General features: G+C 35.5%; 1 protein-coding gene across 4 annotated transcripts; it reads left to right on the top strand.

The window, feature by feature from the left end:
- The first annotated feature begins 10,904 nt into the window (after window positions 1-10,904).
- Window positions 10,905-19,467, top strand: LOC127790782 (transcription factor bHLH48-like). Of its 4 annotated transcripts, XR_008020825.1 has the most exons (8): window positions 10,906-11,696; window positions 11,788-11,925; window positions 12,011-12,076; window positions 14,614-14,682; window positions 15,189-15,260; window positions 15,946-16,150; window positions 18,424-18,562; window positions 19,066-19,467. XR_008020825.1 is itself a non-coding variant. In XM_052320457.1 (7 exons), exons 1-7 carry the CDS (start codon window positions 11,214-11,216, stop codon window positions 18,387-18,389), a joined length of 1,083 nt encoding a protein of 360 aa, XP_052176417.1. In that variant the 5' UTR covers window positions 10,905-11,213; the 3' UTR covers window positions 18,390-18,902. The 4 variants fall into 4 exon arrangements, 3 of the variants coding, with proteins under 3 accessions (XP_052176417.1, XP_052176418.1, XP_052176416.1); XM_052320457.1 differs by lacking the exon at window positions 19,066-19,467 and having other exon boundaries at window positions 10,905-11,696; window positions 18,340-18,902; XM_052320458.1 differs by lacking the exons at window positions 18,424-18,562; window positions 19,066-19,467 and adding an exon at window positions 16,500-18,333 and having other exon boundaries at window positions 10,905-11,696.
- The last annotated feature ends 1,491 nt before the right edge of the window (window positions 19,468-20,958 follow it).

Below are 20,958 nucleotides of genomic sequence, written 5' to 3'. Positions count from 1 at the left end.
TTATGATGTTTTGTTGTAATCAGCATGCATATGACATGGTTTGATTATGATTATAAAATATATAAGTTTTGTAGACAGATTGATATATTTGTGGTATCATATTTTCAAATGATATTCTGTCGAAAATTTGAAAATTTCTTACATTGATTTCAATTTACATTTTCAAATGATACCCTCTCATTACATGGTTTTTGAATTAAGCAAATTTTTAGTGACCCAAAATGTAATTCAATACCTCTTACTTGATTTTTGTTCATTCATTGAGATAACGGATGATTTATAAGTAGTTTATGTCATTTTGTTTTATGATTAAAGTAGTATGTGATTGAAAAATTTTATGAGTTTATTTTGTCTATCACTTTTACAAGTATTGATATAAGTGTTTGTGTAGCAAGAATGGTATTATTGTATTATATTTTTAGATGATACCTTCTCAAAGTTTTTATAGAGTATCCACATTTTAATCCTTTTTATTTCACTAAAGTCATGACATTAAAAATGATAAAATAATTTTCAGCTTAATGCATGTTTATAATCATTGTTTGATTATTTTGTGTTTAAAAATTATATACATTGTCTTCAAACACATGATAAAGGGTGAGTTTAGGCTTTAAATTTAATACATTACTGATTTCAATGCTTAATTATTTTGGCATTCAAATTCAATATTCAATTTTTTTTTAGTTGCACCGTGCGTTCAGGCATGGGTTATCCCTAGTATATATATAGGATGACGCCGACAAATCCTATTTAGGAAGAGGACATAATTATAATTAAGGAAAGAAAAATTAGCTAGTTGGGAACAAAATAAAGTTTAATGATATGCTAATCCTAAAATTAAAAGCCCCGAGTTAACTGCCATAAAATCCCTAGATTTTGGTCCTCTTTCACTTTTGTCGTTGACGCCTTCCACGTCATTTTTTCTTTCAGTAAAATTTTACTTAATAATAAAAAAAACCTGATAAGTACCAAAATGGAACTGGTTTCCGCATTTACCAAGCAAGCATGCACATTACTAAGTTTGTTAAAGAGCGTGAGAATTGGCCATGATTAAGAAGGAGTGGTCGTTCGTCTAAATTTAAGTTTAAATTCACTTTTTACATAATTATTATAGATCAGATTCATATTTATCCTTTTTTTTGTTAAAAATTCGTAGAATTGAGCGACGATGACCCCCCCGCAAGCAGTGGTGAATTTATGTATGAGCTACCTCGAAGTCTAGGACAGCTCAAAATTAAAATTAAATTTTTAAATTAAAAATTATTTTTTATTATATAAATTAATTTTTTAATGTAAAAAAAATATTCTTTTTAATAATAATTTAGTCAAAATAAAAATTACTGCTCATTTCAAAATCTATGATGTATAATTTTACGTCTAAAAAAAAAAAATTCAACCTCCCCTATATAAATCTTTAAATTCGCCCCTACGGCAAGGAGGGTATCCCAAGAGCGTGAGAATTTGCTCTAGTTTATATTTTTGGTTATAACTTATAGGCTAGTTTAAGTTTGGGTCTTAATCAAATTACAGTTTAATTTTGCTTATGTAAACACGTTAAGCGAAGGCTATATATAGTATGGACACATAAAAATATGGCCTCAGAACTGTCCCATATAGCAAAAACAAGCTTCTGTTTCATGAGTAAAAGCTGCAAATATATGCACGTTAGTATCACCCTGCAAGCGAAGTTGCTTTGAGTAAGTTTGGGCACATTTGCCTGCTAATGTAATATACTTGGTGCAATTTTTTGTTTAGCAAATGCGTTGGCTTACTGCTTGATTTCCAAACTAATTAAAAGATGGATAATTTTTGGCATAAATGTTTTGGCTTATCATATACATAGTAAATGGATCTCCCAAATCTCCATTTCACAAAGAGTCATGTAAAACATTCTAATTCATTAAAAGAGATTTAAACTAATCATCACCCAACATTAGTGGCGAATTTATGTGTGAGCTACCATCGATTCATTATATAAAACATCTCAATTTATTAAAAGATACTTAAACTAATCATCACCTAGCACCAGGAGTAGATTTATGTGTGAGCTAACATGAGCTTGTCATATAAAACATCATAATTCATTAAAAGATATTTAAACTAATCATCACCCAACAGCAGGGGTAGATTTATGTGTGAGCATGACAGTCCAGGACGAAATTTAAATTTTAAAAATAATTTTTTAGCCCAACTTCCATCCAGTCCACCTCAACTTCAATCCAACCCAGCCCAATTTTTTTCAACCCATCCCGACTTAAATTCCTAGATCCGTCCCTGCCCAGCAGTCTGCGGAGGAAATTGTTTTAATGTCCTCTCTCACCACTTATGTTGTTGAATAAAATTGAACATCACCACTTATGTTGTCGAATAAAATTGAACAAAGATGTATCGGAACTCTGAACTTGATAGTAGTTTTGATCAATATAGGTCTTCACTCTTTAGGAAGTGCTGCTCTTTTTTCCTCCACAGGACCTTCCATTTAATAGCATAATCCTCTACCTATTCTTTTCCTTATAAGGGAAGCCAATGGAAGGGCCTACTAACTTGAGGACAGAGACTTCACCTTATAGCCCAAAATGGAAGCTAAATCCCCAAATTATGAACATTCCTGTTTAAAATTGTAGTTGAATTGCATGGCTTCAAATTCAATCCCTAGACAAACTTAGAAACATAAATAGACACCTCGAATTACCAAACTGCTAAGAAGGGGCCACATAGAACATATTAGTTTCATTTTGTGTCCCTGACATCCTAAGAGGAGCTCTATTCATCCTTCAACATTGAAACCTTCCAACGGTCCTCCTTAGATCACCTCTTTTGTACACTAGAAGCTCTGTGAGAAAGAGGATCCCTTGACACAAACCTCTAGAAGTCAGAGGAAAAGCTTGCTGAAGGACTATGGACTAAAAGTGAGGGTCTTGCAAGGAAAACCATGTCTGAATTAAGTTTTCCATCTCCAACTAGTATAGAAGGGACCCTTACATTTAAAATGTCATATATGTTCTCTGTATACAATTTAGAAATTAGTTAGGCCTCATCTCATCTCTATAATCTTATCCCTAATGTGAATCCTTCAGATATACTTAAAGGCACAAATAGTCATCTCTTCTCCATTCAATCACAATGCTCTCAATTTCTTATGCAACTTATTTCATTATTTTCTCTATCTTTGTCAACCTCTTTCACTGACTCCCCCTCCTTACTTATTCAACAACCCTTATACTAAAATAATAGGGATGACAAAATATTGTCCTTCTTTCTCTCTCTCTTCTGATAGTATTATGCGGTCCCTCAATTTAGATGCAGATCTCAATAGAAACTTTGATTCCATGACAGCATTTTTAGTTCTTTATGATCAAGAGGAATCTTTTCTGTTTGCTCATTTTACTTTTTGTTCTTTTAGCATGGCTACAATACATTTTGTTGGAAGGCTATGTGGAGATTGAAAGTGCCTCTTGGAGTATCCTTTTTTGGGTGGACTTCTGCACTCAGGTTTATTTTTGCCTTGTGTGATCTAATGAAGCAGAGAGGTGATTTTGCATTGGTAAGATGGAAAGAGAATTGATAGACCATTCATTGCTTCATTGTATAGTAGCTCATGGTATTTGGAACCTTATTTACACTATTTCTGAGGACACAGTACCCATGCTGGGATCAATATTGGAGTTTGTGCTTGTAGGGTTAGGCCTTCTTGAGATGGAGTCAAAGATGCACCCGGGTGACAATTTCCTTTGTGTTGTGTCTTGCATTTGACGAGAGGGGACTACAAGAAAATAGTTGATTTGAGACGGATTTTAGTAATTCGTCTCAAATTAACTGTTTTGTTGAAGTAAGTGAGACTTTGTTGGTATAGATAATTGGATTCACTGTTTAAAAGGAATCTTCCTTGTTTCCCTTTTTTTGTGGTTGAGTTAACAACTCCTTTGCTCCCTTGTGATCTTTCGTTCAACAAGCGCCCTCCCCGGGTTTGCACAACTTAGCTGGTGTTTGTAGCACAATGTTATTTTACTTACGGAGGAGAACAGAACAAGGCAACTAATTTATCAAAAACTAGCAAAGTGTCGTTGACTGTTGAGAATAGCAGAATGGTCAAGCAAATCCAGTCAGGAGCTGACCTAGAAACAAGCATTATCTCATCTATACTTGCCAATTGTAAGTGAAAATTGTTGTTAAGTTCAGCTGTTAAATCTGTTGGATGAACTACCTTTATGGAACTGTTAGTGAATGAATATTTAGTTTATTTTCATAATGAATTTATAAGTGATTGTAAATCTAATGACTGGTATCAAGGTTCATCTCTCTCTCTCTCAAATTCTAATGATAAATCTTGTTTACAGGTTTGTCCTATCTGTAGTCAAGTCTTCAGCGGATGACAACGATAGCGTGCATGAAAATTGGTTGTTGTCATTCCACCTATTCCATGCAGTAGGATGATCTCTCTTTGAAGGTTTTTACTTGGTAACTGTTGGGCGTATAAATTAAAGTCTTACATGGCCTAGACATGGGGAAGATTAAGGGTATATACGTACGTGTTGACAATATCTCCATTAGTATGATGCCTTTTGGGTAAAATTCAAAAACAAATCCATGAGAACTTAGGTCCAAAGTGGACAATATAGTACCAATGTAGAGATTTAGAAGGTCCATAATCCTAATAATGGTATCGGAGTTCATGCCCCAGAATTAGCCAAGAGAATGTGTGGAGAAAATTCTTGGAATGCTAGACAAAGGTGTTGTGCCTCAGTTAAGCTCACGATTGGATCTGTGGTTGGGCTCTATTTGGAGCGGGCTCTGAAACTTCACAGACGTATTGCTAGCCCACGGCGAAAATAAGTAATTGGTCTCAATAGAGCAAGCAAATGGATGATCGTTTGATGGGAGGATTGTTGAGTGTGCAAACTAAAGTCCCATATTGGCTAGACATGTGAAGGATCAAAAGCATATACGAGTGGACAATATCTCTATTGGTACGAGGACTTTTGGGTAAAATTCAAAAGCAAATCCATTAAGGCTTAGGCCCAGAGTGAACAATATCATATCAATATGGAGATTTGAAAGGTCCATAATCCTAATACTACGTAATTGGATCAACAACAAATCACAATTAAACCAATCAACCGCACACGAACACATAATTTTACGTAAAAAAAACTCAAATTAAAAAAAATAATGGGCAGAAAGAACAAAATATCACTAAATAAATATTATTAATACAAAAGTGATATAGTTACGACTAATTTCAGAACATTGAGCACCTATTTATAGACCTAAAATTATCTGTAAATGTATATGAGAAACCTTATCTTGATCAGAAAATGATTCATAAGGATATTCCTCTAAATGAGATAAATCTCACATAAAATCAAATTTAACTAACATTCTTTATCACAGTTCAAGTCAAAGTCAGAATCACAATCAAATTAGAAGTCTCAATCTCATATAAATTTGAATTTCGGATCACAATTGTAACAAGCTCCACCTTGAGACAAAATTCAAATATGAAATTATCCAAAATTCTTTCTTCTAACGAAATCGTGGAGAATTAATCTCCTGATATACCAACTAAAAATGTACCACGAAAATACCATCTAAATCCACATAAAAATTACTGTAGTAAATATCTTGTCTTACTTTAAGCATATATAGCAAACGAAATCAAGATCAACATATCTTTACTGATCTTAATAATTCTACTCATCAATATAAATATTCTCTGATAACTCTACATTCATCTAAATCTATCTGCCCAAAATTACATGGGTCTTAACTTATCATAATAAAAATCAAGATCTTCTAATCCAATAATAAAATATTATACTCTACAGTGGTCAACATGAAAATCTAATAACCCCAAATAATGCAAAGCAATCCATAAATAAAATCTCAATAAAAACAAACTAGAATACCAGATCTGTGTAGTAAATCCAGGCAAACACAAATCTAGATCTAGGCTATCAAATCTGCCTGAACTCAAGTGGGTCAAGTCGAATCTGAACCAAATCTGGGTTGAGTTCTAGGTCTTGGCCAAAGCAGTGGCCTTCTGCAATGGCGAAACTCAGTGATGGTGGAGCTTCAAGCAATCGACGGCGAGGGGCAAATGGCCGAAGACGACGATGGCTTGTGGATGGTCGACCAGAGCGCAAATGGGAGGCATAATCAGAGCAAGGCCGATGATCGATGGCAGTTGCAAAGCAGGAGGGAGATGAAGAAGACGACCGGAGCAAGTCGACATCAGTCAAGCGAGCAGGTGGTGGTGGTCAACGACGACCGCAAAGCAAACGACGACGTTTGGCGAAGGTAGAGACCGATGATGGGGAAGGCTAAGGGACGGTCGATGATAGTCGTGCAAGAACCAGAGGCGATCGACGAAGGGGAAGAACGGACTGACGGTGGCGGAGGCAAAGGCGGCAACGGCCAGTGGCGACGACTAAGGGCGTGATGGCTGGCGGCGATGGCTGCAGCTGGGCAACCTGTGTTCTAGCTGAAATTTCAGATCCAACAGCTAACTGCACACGGTTGATGGTTTGATCAAATGGCTATTATACCACTTTGTTATGCAACAATTAAATTAATCAATCACATACGAACATATAAAAAATTTAAATCAAGAAAAATCATAAATAAAAAAATAAAATATCACTAAATAAATATTATTAATATAAAAGTGATATAACTGTAAATAATTGTAGAGTATTTGACATATATTCATAAATTTAAAATTATTTATAAATGTACACAGAAAATCATATCCCGATCGAATTTGACTAACATTATTTATCATGGTCAAATTTAAAATCATAATAGCGGTCAAATTAAGAGTCCCAATTTCAGATAAATTTGAATTTCGAGTTAAATTGTAACCATACCGAAAAATGCAAAAAATGAAAAAATGGACCCCAAAGTATTTACTAAAATGTGCTGAAGAAGCTTCCTAAGTGGATGAAGGTAGTCTGGGATTCCACCTGATTATTGGCTGTTATCCAGTAGCTGCTATTGCTTAGAGTACACTACCGCTTGGAACATTCACGTCGGCTTTGTCTATGGTTCTTCTTGCTGTAATAATCTTATTTAGGTGACCTAACAATTTATGTCTTCTCATGGAAAATGATCCAGAATCGAATTGTTTTCTTCATGCATCATCTTACTCTCTTGGTGGCTTTCATTATAATAGGTCTATAAATGTCAGTCCATTGAAGTACAACATAATAAAGCTAGCTCTTTCACGTCTCCCTTTGTGCACCATCTTATTTTTTGGACCACAGTAAGCTGCAAGCATCTACCTACCTTGAATTCATTAGAGGCTCACCAATAAATAGGCCTTCCTCTTCTGTTCACATTGTCGCTAGTTGATGTCGGCTTGCCATCACAGAAACTCTCATTTTTTTTCATTTTTTTTTTACATTATCTTCGTCCTACCTTCTTCCCTTGAGCAAATAGATTAGCTCTGGACCTGTCCCATGAATGGCATGGCCCATTTAAAAACGGCAGACAGAGGCTTCTGCATATGAGCCTAATGTTTACAATGAAAATATACTACTAATTATAGACAAAGAAAAACTTGATCGAAGATTCAAAAAAGACATATCATATGAGGTATAATAATTTTATAAAAAATAATATCATTGATAGAAATGTCATGTAGCTGAATTTACACGCTGAGTTTAATAAGATTGTGATCCAGTGGCCGGCCCGCTCACCCCAAGCTATTGTGGTGGGCCCACTAATGGCCCCACCTAGTGGCCTTTACTTTGTCTGATAGGTCCATTAATGGAACAATGTAAGCCATTCAATCTTTTCAGGGATCTCTGGTTCCAGCAGCATGTCGGGTCGTTTTCAGGCCTGGACTGCACTGGAGCTGTCCGCGTAGGCCCGCCTGCCCAGTACCAGCAGCAGCAGCAGCCAGCGGTAACTCTGCTCGAACTAAATTAGGTATTTCCTTTATCCATATATAAGTCGGGTAATTTCTGAAATTTTAAATACCTTAATTTTTCAATTTTTCTTTTCCCCTGAATTTAACATTAAATCTCAGAAATGTACTGAGGATTGGGGAAAGTGACCTTGTAGGTTGGGCCCATCAATAAGGGGTGTGGGCCCTGGAATTGGACCAATGTCTGGTTAAGAAAAGATGACATGTATCAAGGCATATGGGCCATGATCACGTGGGTAGCACGCGGTTGAAGGCCCACAATGTTTACACATACATAAACCCCATTATTTCTTATTCAGAGTGGACTGGACACAAATGTTTTATGATTTTTTAAAGGTTTCTTCATTTTTAATGTTTAAAATATTCAATCAAACATTACATTTTTTAAAATAAAATGAATTGTGGTATAATATTAAAATTGTTTCATAAATTAAGTTTAAAATAATTAATTTTTAGTTTTTAAGCAACACATACGTAAGAGTTTTTTTTTAAGAAAACAATGGATTGACAAAGCTTCAAAACATAAACATGAAAAGAGATAAATAAAAGGGAAGAATACTAATTTGAAATAATTGAATGATGAATCATAATAGTAATTTAGCAAAGCATTCATTGCTAATACCATAGTAGCTTAAATTTTTATAAATAAAAGTAGTTGTTCTTTAGATATGGGATTAATTACACCAATAATTACTAAATTTTACATTACATTATCACTTTGTCATTAAACTTTAAAATATACCTATTATAGACTCATTTTTCAAAATCATTTCTCATCCGTCACTTGTTAGCTAACTATTAGTTAAAGTTAACGGTATCAAACGAAAAATACACGTGACGTTAATGTGGACTGACATTGGCATTAATTGCCAATCATAATTTGTCACGTGTCCACTCCCAATCTGCTTTATTCTCCTTATTTCCCCTATTTCCTCTCTTTTTATCCTTCACATCTAGTTTCGTCGTGCGATAATAGACCATTCGTTGGCTATCGTTGCATCCGTCATTGCAGCCTCTATTGACATTCACCATCATAGCCTCCATCGAAGATCGTCACTACATCCTCTACCTTGCACTTGTTGCCGCAATCTTCTTTTGATGTTCACCGCCAGCCTTCATTCGACACACCGTTGAAGTCCTTGCCATCAGTGATTCTAGTTTGCAGTGGTCACCGTTCACATTTGTCTACAGTAGCTTCGACGGATGGAAGCTACGGTGGTAGGTGCAACGATGGCAAATGATAGGTCTACTACTGTTTGAGGTGAGAGATAGAGAGAAAGAGAAGCCAATAAGAAGAATGAGATGAGTTAGGAGGTGGGGGTAGACACGTGACATATTATGATTGACAGTTAATGTCATTATCACTCCATATCAGCGTCATATGTGTTTTTCATTTGACATTGTTAATTATAACTAACAGTTAGTTAACGAGCGACGAATAAAAAATAATTTTAAAAGATGAGTGGGTAACGGATAATATTTCAATGTTCAATAACCAAATGATAATAAAATATAAAATTAAATAATTATTGATGTAATTATTTCTTAGATATGATACATATATATATTGTTAGTGATAGTGAGAGTGATAAATTCAAATGGAAAATATTAATAATTGTGCATACTTTTCCGTATTTTGGCCAACCATATCCATATTAGTAAATGTTGTGTGACTGCTAGTAGTAGTAGGGACGGTGTGAAATTAAGCCAAGAAACAAGGAGTCGTTTAGATATTATTGTTGTCAGTATTGTATAATTTTAGAAAAAAAACTATTTATTTCTTTATTTAAAAAAAAAAAAGAAAAAAAATCATCCTTTAGGTTGTGTACATATAAAATATCATTCAAGTGCTGTAAGTAATATAAGCCGCGGCGTGTGTCGTCTATAGAGAAAATAAATAAATAAATTGACATTAAAAAAGTAGAAGAAATCCAACCTGATCAGATATTTGTGGTTGCGAATTATTTTGTTGTCTTTATTATAATATATTTAGCCGATTGAAGATTTCAATATGAGTAATATTGAATTGAATTGAATTGAAGATACATACTTGTAGCTTATAGCTTAGTATTAAAATCTATTATTGAATTGCAGTGCAATCTAGAGCCTAGAGCCCAGACCGCCTAGACCTGAAGATGGGCCTCCCTCCCTGCCTGCCTACTTTTGAATTATGCCCGTATAGCGCGCCCCCCGACAGATATAGTTGGCCGCTACCAGAGAGGAAAAATGTTTTTAATATGAAATAAAAATATAAAGTAAAATAATTAAAAATATAAAAAATTATCATAAATAATTTAAATATAATATAAAATTACAAACAAACATAAATAATTGACGATAAATGCAATGAAGCAATTGGAGACGAGTGCGAGAGGGAGAATGATCGATAATTAAAAGTGAAAATGGTGATTATTGATGTGAGAACAATAAGAAAAAATAATAAGAGGACGATGTCGACGATATTTGGAATTCAAAAATATAAATAATTTAGGGTTAAACTATAAATAGATTTTAGTGTGTTGTGAACAAAAAAAAAAAAAAGACTTATATAGTGGTTGTTTCTAAGATAATAATTGGTGGGCAAAAATATGATTTTAATAATTTTTTTATAATTTAGAAAATGTGTATAAAATATTTCATAAATTATAAAAATAATCTAAAAGATATTTCGAGTCATCTTTATTCATTATCCTTTCCGTATATGATAGCTCTCTAGTGGATGGGGACGGGCCTTGATGATATCTTACTTGAGGCTGATGTAAGATTTTCAGAAAAATAAATTTATTTCACGATTAAATATCATAGCATGTTTAATAATAAGAAAACCTAAAGATAAAACCAGATCCGAACACCTTAAACACGGGTTTGCAACTCGGGTCAGATGGCCTTCCCACTTCCCAACCCGAACGAGAGCGTAGAAAAGAAACGAGCAAATGTCGCTTTCATTCCCCTTCTAATTTGCTGCGAAGACGGACAGAAGCAATCTTTTACGTGGAGAGAGAGAGAGAGAGAGAATGGGGGAGGGGAAGTTTCCGAGAGAGAGAGAGAGAGCGATCATATAATAACTATACCCCTCAACTGAAAATCACGATTTGGCTCTTTGCTTTCGGAACTATCCTTCTCGCTTAACTCCGGCTTCTAGTTTTGTTTTTTCGCGGAATTTTCGAAGCTTGTCGAATTAGCTTTTTCTCGTCATCCAGTTGAAACGGTGTTGCGCTTCGACTTGGACGCTCAGTCCTAATTTGTGATCCGTTTTGGTTCGTTTCCAAGCACTTCCAGCTGTCCGATGGAGCGAATTACGGGTGCTGAGGTTAGATCCGCAAGTTGCGGTGAGAAACCCGAAGTAATTCCAGTGGAGTCCCTTCAATTCGGGGAAGAAATTCAGAGGTTAATGACGCCAGAAAATGGCAGTTCCTTCACCGCCCTTCTCGAGCTTCCGGCTAACCAAGCAATGGAGCTCCTACACTCGCCGGAGGCACAGCCCGTCGAAGATTGGACTTGTCATTGTCGGCCCTACCATCCTGACTCGCTTAATTGCACTCCTATTTTCCCCTCCGACGCCTCTCTGCTTGAGCGAGCTTCCATGTTTTCAGTCTTCGCTACTGCCGATAACTCGCCGGAATCGAGCTCAATCCCTCCGAATTCAAGTTCGAACCCGCAGAAAGTGAAAGCAGAACCGCTTGATTTGGATTCGAAGCCAGATTCATCTAAACCACATGCTCAGAACAGCAATCAGAAATCAAAAAAGCGAAAGGAGCGAGAGAAGAAGGTAGCTCTAGCACTGGTCCGAATTGGGGTTTCCATGATTCCTAATCAAAGCTTATTTTGGAGCTAATTGAATTAGTCTTCCATGAAATCAGGGAAATGGCAATGGGTCCGCGAAAATGAGCAAAAGATGTGTCGGAAATGAAACCTCCGTCGCCGACGAGAAGCTTCCGTACGTTCACGTTCGAGCCCGTCGCGGCCAAGCTACAGATAGCCATAGCTTAGCTGAGAGAGTAATGAATGACCTCTTACTTAACCTTGATCAACAATTTTTCAAACTAAGCTATCAATTGTTGACTAGTTAAGGTTTAATTGCAGGCTAGGAGAGAGAAGATTAATGCTCGGATGAAGCTACTTCAAGAACTGGTCCCCGGATGCAACAAGGTTGGCTAATTCTAGCTGTCACTTCTGGAATTATTTGAAGAGAATTAATCAATCATTAGTTTGGTTTATCTTGGAATGTGAGAGTTAATCTGGTATATTTAATATCTAATAAAGCAGTTACATATCTTTAGACTTTAGGTTAGGCTTTTCATAAGGTTTATAAGTCGTAATCACCTTTTGTGAACAAAAAGGCAGTCGCTGTTGCACCGAGGAAAGTGTTGAGGCCAGTGGTTGAAGTGGCACCATCGTAATTCCACTAGTCTCTCAATTTTTTTGTCTCCCGAGGCTTGTTAGAGTTCTTTTATTAAGGTTCTTTCTGTCATTTTGAGTTTGCCCGCATTATATTTTTCTAATATACTCTTTGGCTTAGTTTTTTCAAAAAAAAAAATTGGGTTTATGTTTTCATTTTCACTTATGCTGGAAATAAGGACAATAAAAAATTTAGAACTATCATATTTTTATGCCATTTTCACTCTTGAAGAAAAAATGGTTTTGGAAAGTTCATAAGCAACATTCTCACCCCCATCTAAGTGTGAGGAATTTCCAGAAAGATTCCTTGGAAAAGCTTTAGTTTTTTTTTTTTTTTTGTAAATGGAAAAAAATAAAGCTTTAGTTATTGGCAAAACTGAAAATAGAACGCAGGTTTCACGCGCACAAATAAATGATTTTTTTTTTTTTTTGTGTGGCTAGGAAACAAATAATTTTTTTACTTCTCTTTTTGTTTGGTTGCCAATCATTTTTCCATATTGCTGGTTTATATTTGAGGTGACAAATATGACCTTCATAGGTGGGTCTTACTGCGAGGTGCATGTTGCATTGCAGCTCCTAAGGAACGCACCTAATATGCAACTTTACTAGAGTTTATGGGCCCCATGTACTGGGAATATGTTTATCTCTTTTATATATGTGCACTTGAGTGGTGCACGATTCTAAATTTGATCTTAGTTAGGCATCAATGAGAAGCGTTTGGACACAAGGCTTCTTCGCAAAGTACTTGTCCGACAACCCAGACCCAACTTTTAACTATACGATGTGATAGTTTTCAACGAGGTGTGAATGGACATAATGAGCAGACAGCATAACAAAGAAGTGTTTAGTGATTTTTCTCAATGTAATTTAGCAGTTTTGATTGATATTGTGTGTGGGCACTGGCAGCCCCGCCCTTTGTTCTTTCTTTCTAAGAGAAGGACCCATGACAACTGGATTGATTACTAAAGCAATGCTTTTGTCTGTCACTGGGGACCGGGACCATTCGACTCATGTTTTTTGGAAGACCTGAAAGTCTGGTTGAGAGTTACAATATGAAAGCTCTCAACTTGTGTTGTGTGTACCTATGTAACTGTACTCCAGGTTTCATTATCAATGACATGTACATAAATGCTTTCCGTGAATCTGTAAGCTACAATCCATATGCAGATTTTTAAGGCAATAACTGCGGGCTCAGCCAAACATACTGGGTACTATCTGCAGTACTAGTTTAGAAAATAGCTCAACTGTTGCAACTTGCTATCCAAATGATTATTCCATGTCCTTGGCTCATGCCTGCCATATTCTCGGAGGACTACTAGACACAGATACATCCGGTGCACAACCACCATCAGTCTCAATTGCACAAAGTGGAACTGTTATGAGGAGCCACTCTTATGTGCCCTGTTTAATTGCTAAAAGCAATAATGTCAAGTGTATACTTAAGTGGGTTTGGACACTTCTAAATTGATTCTTATGAAGTTGCTCAAATTCAACTCCCTCTTCTCCATGCATATATCCACACCATCTTCTTTTCCTATGGGGTCTTAAATGTTTCCACAAGTAAATAATTGAAAAGAATAGCAAAAAACAAATAATTGAAAAACGTGTTGGTTTTTGCACCCTTCTTTGGATCCCTGCAGTAGTTTTTTAGTTGTATTCCTCTTGGTATTCCTCCTCTTAAGTTGATAGTATGTGTTAGAAAGCTAATTGTTGGGCCTCTTTCTTAATAGTTTAAGCTTTTGGGACAGGTGCTAATTTAATATGGTATCAGAGCTCTGATTTTAGAAGATTTGAGGTTCAATATTTTTGTGTTTTTTTTTCCTTTTCATGTTTGCTGTGCACTTTTGTTGTGTATGTATTAGTGAACTTGTGGCCACTAGCATGTTGCATGTGAGGGGAAGTGTTGGAAAGTCTTGATATACATTGTTGGGCCCCTTTTCTAGTAGTTTAAGCTTTGGGGACAAATGTAGCTTAACAGTATTATCTTTTTAGTTGCTAATTGTGTAGGTGAGCTCTACAAATGCCTTTCAAACAATTATATTAACATCCTACTAATTGAAGTTCTAATCATTTTCAATTCAAGACCCACTTGACAGAAAGCTTGCAGTGGCCGCTCATTGCATTTCACCTCTTTAGTCTGACAATGTCAAAAAAAACTTGCTGATAAGAAACTGTTCATTTTAGAACAGTTTTAACCCATTAACAATTCACAAGAAAATTAAGTTGGCTAGATTGTTTCCTGTTGCCTAACTGTCTCCATCTTTATACTTGAAATGATCCCTGTGCAGATTTCAGGCACAGCTATGGTGCTGGATGAAATAATTAACCACGTGCACTGCCTACAACAGCAAGTGGAGGTTAGCTCACCAATGCTTTGCTTCTGATACAGAGACGTTTAACATAGTGTTCTTTTTGACAATTTAAGCAAACATTTCATCTTAGTGGAACTTCCATTGGAAGATACTGTGTCATGCCAAAATTGGAGTAACGAAAAAGTGAAGTGTTTAGCACTCTTCATTTATTGTTGCCTTGATCGCTTTTTTTATCATTTGTTTGACGATTTTTCATGGTATTCCAAACAAGGATATTTTTTCTTCAAAAGTGAAAGAATGAAGCATGGAACAACAAAAGCTCAGTTATTAACTGGCCATGCCACATTTCATGTTTTGTTTCCTTAGTTGCTTTTTTGTCAGTTGGTTGACAATTTTTCATGCTACTGCAAAAAAGGATATTTTTTTTCTTCTAAATTGTGAAGAGAATGAATCATGGAACAACAAAAACTGAGTTATTACTGGCCAATTTTTTCTTATAGTCATATTGTTGTTACCTAGATCTTTTCTGACTAATATTTGTTTGACTTCAGTTCTTGTCGATGAGACTTGCAGCTGTTAACCCAATAATTGATTTCAACCTTGACAGTTTATTGGCCCCAGAAGTAAGTATTGCATAACCTTTTTTCTTTATTTTGTCCTATAACACTGTACAAATCAGTATATCTATTTATCATTCAGTTAGTAAATACTAAATGAGGGGAAATATACATTCTTGAAGTGATCATAAGGTCCATCTCAATTTCACAAAGATAGTTTTCCACCATCAATGCTGTTTATTTTTAGGGCCTGCTTTGTTGGACTCTTAAGCTGTTGAGTTCCCAGCTAAAGCCACCCCATATGAAAGGATGGATAAATCTCCTTCAGAAGTTAGAACCAAAGAGGTGCAGTTTTTGCAGTTATTAGTTACATCAATACATGGCGTCTTGAGTTGTAGACGGCCATCCAAAGCACAAAAAATGCTAAATGCTACCAAGAGTGACATTGTGCACCATAAGTAATATGGTTATCCATGTACCATGAGGGGATAGTCGATCCTTCTTCCAATGGAAATCGCCATGGGAAATATATGAAGTCAAATGTGTAACGCGGTCCTTTACCTAACCAAAAAATAAAAGTGTAATGCAGTAACAGTGATCTATTTAATCCTGGGGGAACAGTAAATCCTTCTTCCAAACTAGTCCACTCTGCTGTGAGTTGCCATAATCACGGCAATTGCGCAAATCCCTTAACAAAACACCATTCAAGTTTATTTGCATTCTTGAACATTAGTGAGTGCAAATCTTGCAGAGTGGATGTACAACGGATAGCAGCCATCCAGGCATGGGTATGCCACTGATGTGGCCAGAAGGACAATTCAATGGGAACAGACAACAGTATCAACAGTTACACCACTTTGATGGATTTCATCAGCCAGTTTGGGGAAGAGAGCAGAATGCGAGTTACCTCAATTCAGAGAACTCACTACTGAGTTATGATTCATCAACAAATTCAGGTATATTCCATTTTAACGTGCAGTTATGCACTTCTGCTTTTTACACTTTCCTTGTTTCAATAATAAATGAAAGAGTATAAGAAGATATGGTAAATATAGATGAGAAGTTCACTCTGCATTGAATTGCAAAATCCGCTGAAAGCACAAACACTGCAAACTAGTTAACTTTCAGGCAGTCCTTTCTTAAATCTTAATCCTCAAGGGAGGTTAAAAATGTTGATGGGTGTATCAACACCCTGAACAACTAGGAGATTGGCCTGTTTATAGCTGATCTACCTACTCTCAGCTTCAAAAATGAAATCCAAGTTTCCAATCTTGTTTTATTGTTCACTTGATCCACACCTGTTAGGTATTCTTCTATGAATGTAAGGAAGACAGCTAGTCTGCAGCATCAGAACTGCGGGGCTCGTATTTGTCACAGCCCAATTTCTAGGGCCATGACCAGCACTACCCTCTAACAGGTCGTGGATCCCACTGAGAGTAGTAAGCCTCATGTTTCATAATTCATGTTTCACTTCAATAATAGAATTTAATGTCAAATTCCCATATCATGATCTTGTACCATCATTATCAAATACCATCGTTCTTAATACAGATCAACATCTCAATGCATCTGAAATTTTCAGTATAATTTGATAAAAGATCAATACATCTCTATCTCATTGCATGTAGTTTATTGTATTCCCAGTGTGTGACTGGTAAGAATGTAGTTAGGACCTCCTACTATGATCCTTGAAATAGCACTGGTACCCAAACCCGCAACTAGAAACTATAGTGGGGGTGAGCCAAAGGTCAATGCACTCAACAAAAGTGGGAAAAGCATTATGATGGGGCAAGTAAGAGTTAATGCGCAGCAAGGTCAACTACTAAACATGCCATGACATTTAATATGGTAACAGGAGGTAGATAAATATGATGTGATGTTAGTAATAATCATGATGAATAAAACATGTATAATGATGAGGGTAAACGAGTAGAATTAATATCCAATCATTTGTAAACATTGAACAAATAACATAATGGTGGAACAATCTCTCACTCAAAAATTCTCCTGATGATAGAACATACTCTATCCCATTTCATAACATAGTGGCAAAATAAACTCTCGTGCATTCCTAACATTGTGGCAAAACAAACTCTCACCCATTCTTAACTACATGGTGCACCAACGGCTAATTAAATATATAAACTGTAATTTGCATATAGTGTTTTGACTAGTTTCTCCCAATGCCATGGTTCAATGATCATAATATTAGTTTGTTTTTTGTGTTCAATGCATAGTAAATATTAAATCCAAGCATTTAACAAAAAAACACCATAATATAGTTCCCCACTCACTATGGTATTGTAGGTAAAAAATCTCCTTAATTGCTTTTGCTTCAGATATGTTGAAATCACCTGATCAACATAATTAAAGCAACATGAGAAATAATAGGATAAAATAAAATGACTAAAATACCCCACCCCCAACGACCCTAATGACTATCCTATCCTTTCCTATCCGACAAACGGACATCACAAATGGAACAAATGCAAAAATCGGGGCAAAAATGAGTATAGGGTCGGTTTCAGACTTCATGTTGACATTAGCATCATGATGACGTCACTGCTGATGTTAGCTCAGTGGTCACAAGGTTCTGAATCTTGGGTCAAACTGGGCCCTAGCTTTGTTTATTTTATTGGCTTACTGATTATTGGGCCCATTCTGTGCTCAAATCAAAACGAGGGGGATTGGGTTTAATTTAGATATCTTGTTGAGCCTTAGGAAAAATAAGTTGGGCTTGTTAATTTAGGCTTAGCCCAATCTGAAATTTCCCAATAAACTAGAAGTCAAGTTATTAACACATAATAATATAATGTAAATCTAATAGATTAATTTGCCTTGAAATTGGAATGGGATGTTTTGGAAGCCAAAGAAAGGATAGGATTAGCCTAGTCGCCAAGCAAGGAGAATGAAAGTCTAAATTTGATTTTTGGGCTCCACCCTCACCCGCCACCCGCATGTATGACCCTGTGCGCCGGCGACACTTCAAGTGGATGTTTCCTCGCCGGTGATGACATCACAATCGTTGCAAATAATTTAGGGTGATCTTAATATTTTTCTCTTCCACCTTGTGAATGATCATCTTTGCAAATAATTTGATGTAGTAATTCCCGTTTTTATATTTTGTTTTGCTTCGTGTCTCCAGACTCTCCTAATGTATTGATCTCTTTCTTGGAAGAAAAACTTCGGAAATGAGACTAACTTCAAATCATCCTTATGGTTGGAGCAGTAACTCTACCCCCCAAATCAGCAGCTCAAAATGGAGCTGTAAAGATGGAGTAAATCTCCGCCGGCAGCTTTCAGTGTGTATATATTGAATATACTACCAGCAGTAGCCAGACGGACGGGAGGCCTTATATTTAAATCAGGTTTCCATATCCCTACCATCCTCTTTTCAGATTGAATTACATTTATATCATATCTGAGCTAGAGAGCAGAAAAAGTCTAGTAGGATGTTATCATCATATATCTAATATCTCTCAGTGCTAACTCATGCATCAAAGATTGATTGATTTCATAATGTAAGGGATGGACAAGTGAGCTAAGCTAAGCTAAGCTAAGCCAAGCCAAACCAACCTTCCTAGCTGTGTTATTGGAGATTAGCTAAACATTTTTAACTCTGTTTAGTTAGATATAACTGTGTTATTGGTGGCTTTAAGAGTTTGAACCACCCATGTTTTTTTAATAATCCTCTCTTTAACTCATTCCCTTTCCCTGTGTTTCGTGTTCATGTTCTTATTGATTTTAGACACGTGAGAACAATTAGACATGGCATCCAATAATTTGAATAACAACATTAATTTCCTTGTTAATTAGGAACATAACATACATGGACTTGACAATAATGAGGATGTTACTTTCATACATTCAGGCTTATACTAAATAAATCCCTCAAAAAGCAAATTATTGGATGATCGTTGGGGTTCCGTTGCCGAGGGAGCAAGGATTCTTCTGACTAAAAGCTTAAAGGGGGGCTTAATATCTAAAACATAATTCTCTCTCTTTGATATGATAGAAATAAAAGCATTTTTTAACGGAAAGGGTGGGGTGTCCAGTCCAGTCCAGTCCAGTCCATGTGATGTGGATATGGTCGCAGTCAATTTAGCACAGGAAAAGATCAGCGGCAGCATCATGATGAGGAGACGTTGACACGTGCGCGCATGTGGATTTTAAATTATCAGAATCCTAAGACAGACACTTTCCTATTCCTATCCACTTATCATGTCATTTAGTCATGTGCTTTGCGGGAATCGCGTCATTTTTTTATTTTTTATTTTTTATTTTCTTTTATGTACGAGTACAAACTATATTTTAAATTAATAAAAAAATGTTATAAAAAAAAAACAAGAAGCTTAAATTAAAAAAATAATTAATTTATTATCAATTATAAATCAAAGGAATCCAATACGGAGCTAGAAAGGAAAATAAAGAAATTATTATTTGTTCTAAAAGTTGCTTTATTTATTTATTTCCAACCTGACTTTAGATCTAGCACTAGCATCATCAATCATCATCGTGATCGTGTTCAGAAGAATCCAATCCAAAACCCTTTCGAGAAATCATAAAAGGTTTAACAACTTGCTTGGTTGATGGTTGGCCATTGGCCTCCTCCTAACTCCTACCTATTCATTGTTTAATGTCCTTCGTTACCTTACGTCACATGCTTTAAGATTCGCTCATAATTACCGCCGCATTGCTCTTGCCATCGCTCAAAGACCACCATTTTTTCTTTCAATTATTGAGATTAGTTCCTGTGTACATGACCATAAAGTTTCAAAATTTTTTAAGAGCGATGGAGATCAACTTTTAGTAAAAATAAAAATATTTTATTTAGTGAAATTAATTACGTGTCTCTGTTTGTAAGTATATAAATTTGTAACTCAATTCAATTTATTCGGAGGCTGGATCAAGGAAAAAGTCAATCTCCTTCAAGACTAAACAGGCAAAGATCGAATACCTGGATCATCAAAAAAAAAAATTATTGAGATTAGTTCAATTCTCTATATTATATTTATTTGACGTGAATATATGGGAGTGTGGTGCTCATATTGAAAGAATTTTATGTTATCTGATGTAAGTAACATAATAATTTCATTCAATTATTATGTAATATGATCATTCTTAAAGTTTACAAAACTAAATTCTATTTTTAATTAAAATTACTATAGTTAAGATAAAAAAAAATCCCTTAATTAATTTGATATATATGCTGCCCCTCTTACCTTTACATTTATTTAGTTATAAACTAAAAACAATTAATCTTCAATTCCATCTTCACGCTCTACAATTTCTTCAAGGAGCTTTTGACAAAATTTTTGAGTTTCCAAAATATAATTTAACTTGTTATTTGATAATTTTAATTTATTTTTAAATTCCTTTCTCCTTAAATCTCTCATATTGTTGGTGAGCATACTTACGAGACAACTTGCTATGATCCCAAAACCCTTGAGTCATGTTTAGTTGTATAGAATAGAGGTTGGGGGAACGAGAACGATATTCTCACAAAATGTGGTTTCGATAGTTATAAAGAAATTGAATGATTCATTCCTTAAAAGAATGGTCATTCTTTCAAATTATAAAATGGATATAAAATCTTCTTATTCCATAAAATAGGTATTATAATTATAATTTTATCCTCAAATTTGGTGTGAAAAATCCTTCCAAAATAGATTTAGTCATTCACAGTTTCCCATGGATGCCATTCGCAGTTGCCTATTGCTAAAGAAATACCTCTCTAACCCCATGGGATTGTCTATTGTCAAAG

This window comes from Diospyros lotus, chromosome 14 (genome assembly GCF_014633365.1).
Source record: "Diospyros lotus cultivar Yz01 chromosome 14, ASM1463336v1, whole genome shotgun sequence".
Classification (NCBI taxonomy): domain Eukaryota; kingdom Viridiplantae; phylum Streptophyta; class Magnoliopsida; order Ericales; family Ebenaceae; genus Diospyros; species Diospyros lotus.
Note: the sequence above shows the minus strand (reverse complement) of the source record. Positions and strands in the feature narration are given on the sequence as shown.